The sequence below is a fragment of the Lipotes vexillifer genome, unplaced genomic scaffold, assembly GCF_000442215.2.
Source record: "Lipotes vexillifer unplaced genomic scaffold, Lipotes_vexillifer_v1.1 scaffold1012, whole genome shotgun sequence".
NCBI classification, from domain to species: Eukaryota; Metazoa; Chordata; class Mammalia; order Artiodactyla; family Lipotidae; genus Lipotes; species Lipotes vexillifer.
The window spans coordinates 184,997-195,093 of NW_006775534.1; the positions used below are offsets into that span (position 1 = coordinate 184,997).

General features: G+C 39.7%; 1 protein-coding gene and 1 non-coding gene across 3 annotated transcripts in view; one reads left to right on the top strand and one right to left on the bottom strand.

Annotated features, from left to right (window-relative positions):
* Window positions 1–8,083, bottom strand: part of ADNP2 (ADNP homeobox 2) — an 18,155-nt gene extending 10,072 nt beyond the window's left edge. The window contains exon 1 of one of the 2 annotated variants that reach the window (XM_007449955.1): window positions 7,969–8,083. In XM_007449955.1, the coding sequence (XP_007450017.1) occupies window positions 7,969–8,076 (108 nt within the window). In that variant the 5' untranslated portion in view covers window positions 8,077–8,083. The remainder of the gene's footprint in view (window positions 1–7,968) is intronic. The other variant, XM_007449956.1, reaches the window with a different exon arrangement.
* TRNAE-UUC (transfer RNA glutamic acid (anticodon UUC)) lies at window positions 2,871–2,942 on the top strand. The gene has a single exon. It is a non-coding gene; the product is annotated as a tRNA-Glu (tRNA).
* Window positions 8,084–10,097: the final 2,014 nt, after the last annotated feature.

Sequence of the window (10,097 nt, forward strand, 5' to 3'; positions counted from 1 at the left end):
AAAGAGTGCTTTCCATTGTCAGATGCAGGAAAAAAAGAGCTAGTAAGAAAAAAAAACACAATTATTAGGAAATAAATGGATTAAGAATATTTCAATATATTTTTGTACATAAGATGTAGAAACATAGGTTAACACATTTTAAAAAATCTGTTTATACATATATAGGTCTCAGAAGATTGACATGGGGTGGGTTCAGTGCACTCTTTTTGTTTAAGCTTCCCTAATTTAGATGCAGCAACCCCAAATTTGTAAACACTGGTTGAAATGTTCTCATCTAATCTATAACTTGATGCAAAGAAGTTAAGTGCACTAGTTGCCTCAGAAATGGCAGCTCTGAGCAGAAGAGCACAGAAAGGAACGTGGTACAGTGCAGTGAGAAGCAAGAGCTAGAGTAGTCAAGCTTTTGCACCAAAGGCAAGACTGGTAGGAAAAAAAGGCTTACAAGGTAATAACCCACAAGGTGACAAAAAGGCGAAAATGATCATGGATCCAAATTTCTACTACACAGTCAACATTAATTCCTTCTATCTCAAACTCCCTCAATAAATCTGATAGATACTTTGAAACTCTAACCTAGGGACCCTCTTTTTTTAATCCCCTTTTTCCCTACCGCTTCTTCAAAGGTTTCTGGCCTCCATGTGACAGTATTTGTATCTCTGATAGCTGTTATTTGAGAAAACAGAGGATGACAAAAGCTGATAGGAAGAGTAATACTTTTAAATAAATTTGGATAATATTAATCACCTCAGTATCTATGAACATTTGATATATAACAGTAATTTAATGGGAGAGATTACTTTCAATTCTCAGACAATGCTTCATGTGAATTTGCAGCCACCAGAGAAATTGTAGTAACTCCCTAATAACTCCATGATTCCTCAAGGGTCCACATCATACATTAGAAATCTCTCCTCTAAGCAACACACACATCATACACAGAAAGAACATCCAATGTCTCTTCCACTTTCCCACTGATTACATTTGTGTTTTTTTGTTTTTTTTTAATCAAGCAACCCAGTACTAGTTTCCTCTACATTTTAATGAGATTCAAGGGATGGGCCTGCCTAACGAGGCTGACCAAGCAATGAAAAGGATGGTCAGGACCGATCCCTGATGTGGGTCCAGCACACTCAAGACATGCCACATACTCTCCTAGTACGAGTTCTGAAAAAAAACTTCTTTTAGGGTTTTACATGGTAAAATAATGTAGGTAATCGAAAACACACTAAGGGCAAGTGCAGAAGAAACTAACACACCATTGTAAAGCAATTATACTCCAATAAAGATGTTAAAAAAAAAAAAAAAGAACAAAGTTGGAGAGCTCACACTTCCCAATTTAAAAACTTATCACAAAACTAGGGTAATCAAAATAGTGTAATACTAACATAAGGATAGACATATAGATTAATGGACTAGAATTGAGAGTTCAGAAATAAATCCATGCATCTATGGCCAAATCATTTTCTACAAGGCCGCCAAGTCCATTCAATGTGGGAAAAATTAGTCAAATAAATGGCACTGGGACAACTGGATTTCCACATGCAGAAGAATAAAGTTAGACCCCTGTATCACACCATATACAAAATTAATACAAAACGGATCAAAACCTAAACAAAAAGAACTACAACCATAAAACTCTTAGAAAAAAACAAAGGAGAAAATCTTCTTGACTTGAATTTGGCAATGGATTCTTAGATACTACATAGAAAGCATTGCAAACACAAAAATAAATTGGACCGGGCTTCCCTGGTGGTGCAGTGGTTGAGAGTCTGCCTGCCGATGCAGGGGACACAGGTTCGTGCCCTGGTCCGGGAAGATCCCACATGCCGCAGAGTGGCTGGGCCCGTGAGCCACGGCCACTGAGCCTGCGCGTCCGGAGCCTGTGCTCCGCAACGGGAGAGGCCACAACAGTGAGAGGCCCGCGTACCGAATGAATGAATGAATGAATAAATAAATAAATAAATTGGACCTCATCAAAATTTAAAACTTTTGTGCATCAAGATATTATCAAGAAAGTAAAAAGAATGGGAGAAAATATCTACAAAACATATCTAATAACGGTTTAATATCCAGAATACATAAAAAACTACAACAACAACAAAAAGACAAACAATTCAATTTAAAAATGGGCAAAAGAGTTGAATACAAATCTCCAAAGATACACAAAAGTACAATAAGCACATGAAAAGATGCTCAACATCATTAGTGGCCACAGTGGCGAGGGAGGGAGAGAAAAAGGGAGAGACTGAAAGAGAGAACAAATGTTAGCAAGGCTGTGGGTAAACTGGACCGCTCATGCATGGCTGGTGGGAACTGAAAAAGGTGCAGCCACTGTGGAAACAGTTAGGTGGTTCCTCAAAAAGCTAAACAATTATTACATGACCCAGCAATTCTCTGAGGTATATACCCTAAAACTGAAAACAGGGACTCAAACAGATACCTGTGAGGCAAAATTCACCACAGCATTATTCACAACTGCCAAAGATGGAATCAACCTGTGTCTACCAACAGATGAACTGATAAAATGTGGTATATGTTTACATAATAGAATATTCCTTAGCCATAAAAAGGAGTTAAGATTTTGACACATGCCACACATAGATGAACTTTGAAAACATTAAGCTAGTGAAATAAGCCAGTCACAAAAGGACCAATACTGCATGATTCCACTCACGTGAAATATTTTTAATAGGCAAATCTATAAAGACATAAAGTAGATTAGAGGTTATCAGAGGCTGGGGTGGGGCATGGGGAGTTACTACTTAAAGGTTACTGAGTTTGTTTGAGATGATGAAAATCTAGTTGCAAAACAGTGTGAATATCATTAATGCTACTGAATTGTACACTTAAAAATAGCTAAAATGCAGAATTCCTTGGTGGTCCAGTGGTTAGGACTCGGCGCTTTCACTGCCAGGGCCCAGGTTCGATCCCTGGTTAGGGAACGAACATCCCACAAGCCGTGCAGCGTGGCCCAAAAAAAAGGCTAAAATGGCAAATTTTATGTTATATATATCTTGTTACCATAATAAAAAAATTCTACAAATACACTTGGAGGATTTAAGAGAAAAAAGAGGTTAAAATATTTCATTACTTATTTTATACTGATTACATACTGAAAATATTTTCAACATGAGGTTAAATAACTAAAATTTTTTTTAACTAAATTAAAAAAATAAAGAACTGGGAAAGTTTTCAAAACGACCGATGCAGTTACACAGAGCCCTGTGCTCAGACTGGCCAGTGCTGGGGTGTAATCCCTGTTGTCAACATTTTGAAAGTGTTAATAATTTCATCTTTGAATTTGTTTTATAAAGTGAAGTCTGATAGGACCATGGAGCATGTGTCAGGGGCCTGAAGCGTCAGCTCACGCATGGTCCTACCTCCACTGTCCTGGGACAAATTCTGTCCCTGCTCTCAGTCTCCACAACCCTCCAAACTCCCCTCACCCTGCAACCACTCCTAGACTCTTGTCCACCACCTGGGGCAATAACCAAGTTGTCAAGAGGTCCATATTCCCCAGTCGCCCTGGTGGGAGCCAGGCAGACTCGGGGAGAGGAGGAGGAAGGTGGTAACCAGCCCAGCCCTGGACTGGCAGCACCAAGGTGTTTGGCAGATAACTTGGGGCCTTGAGCCCACCCTGGATCCAGGCAACAGAAGCATCCTGGCACATAAGTTGCAATCTCTTGGGAGTCACCCATCTGCTGTGGGTTGGGACAATGTGCCTGTGGGGCCTGTCCATGGCCCTGCATTTTCATTTTGCACAGTGCCCTCCAAATTATGCAGGTAGCCTTTAATTCAACTGATCAAATGTTAATTGTTTTTTAATATCTTGATCTAATTTATTTTATTTATTTATTTATTTATTTATTTTTTGCGGTACACGGGCCTCTCACTGCTGTGGCCTCTCCCGTCGCGGAGCACAGGCTCCGGACGCGCAGGCTCAGCGGCCATGGCGCACGGGCCCAGCCGCTCTGCGGCATGTGGCATCCTCCCGGACAGGGGCACGAACCCGTGTCCCCTGCATCAGCAGGCGGACTCTCAACCACTGCGCCACCAGGGAAGCCCTATTTTATTTTTAAAATTTTTATTTAATTTATTTATTTTTGGCTGCATTGGGTCTTCATTGCTGCACGTGGGCTTTCTCTAGTTGCAGTGAGCAGGGGCTACTCTTCGTCGTGGTGGGCAGCCTTCTCGTTGCGGTGGCTTCTCTTGTTGTGGAGCATGGGGCCTAGGCCACGGGCTTGTGGCACGAGGGCTCAGTTAGTTGTGTCTCATGGGCTCTAGAGCACAGGCTCAGTAGTTGTGGCGCACAAGCTTAGTTGCTCCGCGGCATGTGGGATCTTCCTGGACCAGGGCTCGAATCCACGTCCCCTGCCTTGGCAGGAGGATTCTTAACCACTGGGCAACCAGGGAAGCCCCCAAATGTTAACTTTTCACAAAACTCCTCAAGATACTCTAAGGAGTAGCAGGGTTTAGATCGATTTTTAGAAAAGGAGATAAGGTTCTTGGAAAAGCCCATTTCCCCTAATATTCACTTTTCTCAGCCAGGCTTTTGACAAGAACTGTACAGCCTACGATTTGAGGGCCTAACTCTTAGGATAAGTGGAGTTGTATATACCTGGGAAATCAGAGAAGGCAGAGTGACTTCTCACTATGAAATCTGAAATGCTGGCTACGGAAACGGAAAGGACCACATGGACAGGTGTTCCCAGGGCTGACTCTCTGTAAAGCACCCACAGACTTCAGATCAATTCCCTGTTGCTTAACTTGGTCAGTACTGGTTTTCGTTGCTTGAGACCAAGAGACTCTAAATAATACAATGGATTAAGAATAAATGCATTTGACATGGAAAGAAGTTCTTCATATGAGATTCAGTGAAAAGTAAGAACAAAGCTACTAGTACAGTATTTTATACAGTTAGATCATGTCCTGTTTCTAAAAATCTGGGAAGATTGATAACAGTGTTTACCATGGAGATTCTGGGGTAACGGTTTACAAGTGAGTCATTTTGTCCCTCTAAGTTTGTGTATATTTTCTAATTTTTCTATAATGAACTTCTACATTGCTTGAATTTTCAAAAATTTTGCAAAATATAGGACCAACTACAAATTAATAAAACAAAAATTTCCCCCCAAAAGAATTAGTAAAATTTAACCCAATAGTTAATTAACAATTCTGGGATGCCATTCAAATCTCTTACTTTTCTCTTGTGAAGTATGTATGTTTCTGTGTCACTATAGTCTTGGAAAGAAAAAGTAAACAGTCCTGAACAAATTCAGATGGGTAAACAATTCTTAGGCTGACTGAGGAAGCAAGTTAGTGAGGAATGTCCAGTTTTACGCCATGTCAAAAACAAAGGACTCCAGGATGAAAAATTTTAGTTGTTTCTGGCATTTTACCTAAAAATAAAACCAATTCTGTAAAAATTCCATTTAAAAAGTAAATTCACATTAAAGGAGACTAAAGAGAGATGACAACCAAAGGCAATACCTGACCCTAGACTGGGTCCACCACTGACAGGGGGAAAAATGCTATAAATGATTAGACAAAAATGTCATATCCATGTTAAATTTACCTAAGTTCATAACCATCCTGTGGCAATATAAGAGACTAATCTTATTCTTAGAAAACACACACTTTAAGTATTTAGGTAATAAGGGTCATGAGATAAGCAACCTACTTAAGTGGCTCAGGGAAAAATACTACACACACACAGCACAGGCAAGAGTGTGCAAATATTAAAGCAAATGGGAGAAAATGTTAACAACTGGTAAGTTTGGATAAAGGGTAGTGAGTGTTCCCTGTACTATTTTTATTCTTGTAACTATTCTGTAAGTTTGAATTATTATTTCCAAATAGAACAGTTTTTTAAAAAATTGAATTCACGTAGCCTAGTGTGATGGGGGTTAATCAACTGGGTTGTGATTCTAAATTCCATGTTCCTGAAATACTCTTTCTAATTCCACTGGAGAATCCTACCCTATCTTTAAAAACATGGGGACTTCCCTGACGGTCCAGTGGTCAAGACTCTGTGCTTCTATCGCAGGGGGCACAGGTTCTATCCCTGGCTGGGGAACTAATATCCCTCATGCCATGCGGCACGGCCAAAAATAAATAAATAAATACACAAATAAAAACAAACAAAAAACAGTTCAAATCTCATCTCCTCCATAAAGGCTGTTCTAGCCTCCTCAGCTAGAAGTGATCTGTTTCTCACTATGACTGTTTCAAGTTTGTCTCAGCTCCTGCTAGACTGTCAACCCCCTTCAAGGGTAAGTATCCTGACTCATTCTCTACATTCCTTGGAACGAGGACACTGAGGCCCAAAGAGTCACAGATGCGCCCAAGGCCACACCGCTAGCTGCTAGCCAGGACTAAAGTGAAAGCCACGCCTCCATCCCCCAAATATTCCAAAGAGAGTTTCAGTCTGTTACTGAAGGCACTGCTATACCTTCAGGGCACATTTTTTGAGCATCTACCGCATGCCAGGCACCATTCCAAAAATCTTCTCATACATTATCATTTGAAATTTCCTCAGTCTATACATATTGTGCTCTTAGCTTGTTATTTTTATATTCTCTGCAAATATTACTTAAACTCACATACTTATCTATTATTAATGGACTATGTGTCCACTATCTACCTTCTCAAACCTGTCTCCAAAAAATTATCCTGCTTTCTTCCTCATGCATAAAATATGACTTACAGACAGAGCTGCAAGAACAATGACAGTGCTCTCGCTTTAAGACTGTTCTTGAACAACAGTGTCTAAGAGCTTCCAATTCAGTATCTCCTCCAACCTTTTATTTCCAAATAAACTTTCAGGCACAGTCTGTTATTAAAAGTACTTCTCTACTTGGGTTTTACTTTCATTCATTCACTTGAAAAATATTTGTTAAAAAATATATATATGTTAAGCATGTACAGGTAATAGAGTGGATAACAAAACAATGTGGTCCATGCCTTCTTACATTCAAGTGAGGGATACAGATAAACAAATAACATCAGGTATTGCAGGAGCTCTGAAGAAAGAACAGGTAAGATAACAAAGTGAAAAGGGCAGCATTTTAGGGGGAAGATCTCTCTAGGGTGGTAATGTTTGAAGATAACTATTTGAGGTCTTTCTTTGAGAAATTTTACTTCAGAGCAAAAATCAATTCTGACCATTAATGAGAATCCTGGTTAAGTATTGGTCTTTCAGCATCAGAACACCTGAACACCTTTTTATAAATAAAAGTCAATCTGGTTCAAAGTCTGAGATTTGAAAATTAAGACACTGAACTCTTCCCAGGCCAATAACACCTTGAATTGAATTCTTCACAAGTCTGAAAAATTCAAAGCAGACACGGTCCCTATTTCAATAGCTATGAATTAAACATGCATAGAATTATAAGTGGCTATAGAGCTACAAAGCAAGCTTTATTTAACAATTTTTATTTCTTTATGCCGGCCATACATTCTCCAGTTATAAGATAAAATTATATGAGAACATAATTTAACAATAAAGTGTGTGACTGTGACCTTAATTTTTAAACTTTTGTAAGACTGAATGCATTAAATTCACAAATCAGAAAAAAACAAAAGAAAACAAACAACCCTATCATACAAGTATGCATCCCCATTCGACGATCACTCTAACAAAACTGAGTTAGTTTTCTTCCGCTAAAATAATTTATATAATTCAAGACATTCCCCTCAAAGATCAAAAACGAAAATATGTTGCAACTAATGACTATAAACAGTCCCTCCTAAAAGGAACGTTAAAAACTGGAAGAGCCTAAAGTAGCCCACTTTAAGTCAAAGACATGAATAAAAACGCATGCTATTCCCACGCCTCATTTCAAGAGCAGGCAATTTCCATTTTGAGGCATCTTACCCATTCTCCAAAACCTCCCAGTTCAAATCTCACCACCCCCAGTATCTCCAATATTACTGTCTTCTCTTAATCTGTTACTTATGCCTTCTTACCTTCAGCAACTCCTTGCAGCTGTCAAGCCCAATATCCATAAGAATGCTTTTCACCTTTTTCCGTACCTTCCTGATGTTGTCAAGATTCTCCACGGGAATTTGAAACATTTTTGAAATTTTCCTTAAAAGGGAAGAAAACAAAACTGTAATAAGTGCATATACACATACACACACACACACATAAAATTTTTTAAAACAGGGCTGGTAAAAGAGAGTAATTTTTATTCTGGGACAATTAGATTTCCACATACAAAAGAATGAAGTTGGACTCTTCCCTTATACCATATACAAAAATTAACTCAAAATGGATCATACATGCACATGTACAAGGTGAAATTTTAAAACTCTCAGGAGAAAACATAGGCATAAATCTTCATGACCTTGGATTTGGCAATGGATTCTTAGACATGACACCAAAAAGCACTAGCAACAAAAGGAAAAATAGATAAGTTGGACTTCATCAAAATTAAAGACCTACCTGCTTTGAAGGAAACCATCAAAAAAACAAAGAGAATCCACAAAATGGGAGAAAATATTTGTAAATCTTATTTTTGATAAGAAACTTATATCCAGAATACATAACAATAATTAAAAGGCAAATAAATAACCCAACTTAAAAACAGGCAAAGGGGACTTCCCTGGTGGCGCAGTGGTTAACAATCCGCCTGCCAATGCAGGGGACACGGGTTCAATCCCTGGTCTGGGAAGATCCCACAAGCCGCGGAGCAACTAAGCCCGTGGGCCACAACTACTGAGCCCCTGAGCCACAACTAAAGAGAAGTCCTCGTGCCTCAACGAAAGATCCCACATGCCTCAATGAAGATCCTGTGTGAGGGAACATTATGCTATCTATGTGAAAGAAGCCAGACACCAAGGACCACATATTATACGATTCAATGTATATGAAGTATCCAGAACAGACAAATCTATAGAGACAGAAAGGAGAATACTGGTTGCTTAAGGCTGAGGTGGACTGGAAAGTGATGGCTAAGGGGAACAGGGTTTCCTTTTGGAATAATGACAATATTCTAAAACCGACTGTGGTGATGTATGCACAACTCTGTGAACCTACTAAAAGCCACTTAGTAAGTACACTTTAAGTAGGTGAACTGGGGACTTCCCTGGTGGTCCAGTGGTTAAGACTCCACGCTCCCAATGCTGGGAGCCTGGGTTCGATCCCTGGTCAGGGAACTAGATCCTGCATGCCACAACTAAAGATCCCGCGTGCCTCAATGAAGATCCCACGTGCCGCAACTAAGACCCGGCAGAGCCAAATAAATAAATAAATAAATAATTTTTTTAAAAAAAAGGTGAAGTGTATGGTATGTAAATTATATCTCCATAAAGCTGTTTTTAAAATACCTGAAAAAGCATAAAATTAAAATAAATCCTGTGGTACCTGACCATGATAAGAGGTATAGCTGTGACCTCATTAATTTTAACACATACATAGATTAAAAATAAATACATTTGTTAATGTGTCTGTATATATTGTATAGCTCTGTCCACTGCGAGAGCCTGGAAGCAGTTACACACCCCAGTAGCAGTGAGCACTCCCTGGGCCCAAATCTTACTTTTCTTTTTTTTTAAAATTTTATTTATTTATTTACTTATTTTTGGCTGCGTGGGGTCTTTGTTGCTGCGCGCAGGCTTTCTCTAGTTGCAGACAGAAGAGGCTAGTCTTCATTGCGGTACGGGGGCTTCTCACCGCGGCGGCTTCTCTTGTTGCAGGGCATGGGCTCAGTAGTTGTGGCACACGGGCTCAGTTGTTATGGCTCACAGGCTCTAGAGTGCAGGCTCAGTAGTTGTGGCTCATGGGCTTAGCTGCTCCGCAGCATGTGGGATCTTCCCAGACCAAGGCTCGAACCCGTGTCCCCTGCACTGGCAGGCAGATTCTTAACCACTGTGCCACCTGGGAAGTCCCTCAAATCTTACTTTATAAATACCACTTTCCATTAAAAGGAAACAGGGCTCCTTAGAAAAAACAGCTGATTCTAGGGCTGGAGCACATAAAAGACAAGATGAGCCTAGAATGTCTTATGCCAGAAAATAACGAAGTTACTCAGAGAATGGTAGACATGTCAAAAGGACTCAAAAGAAGTCACTCGCTTGAAGAAGTTCCCACAAGC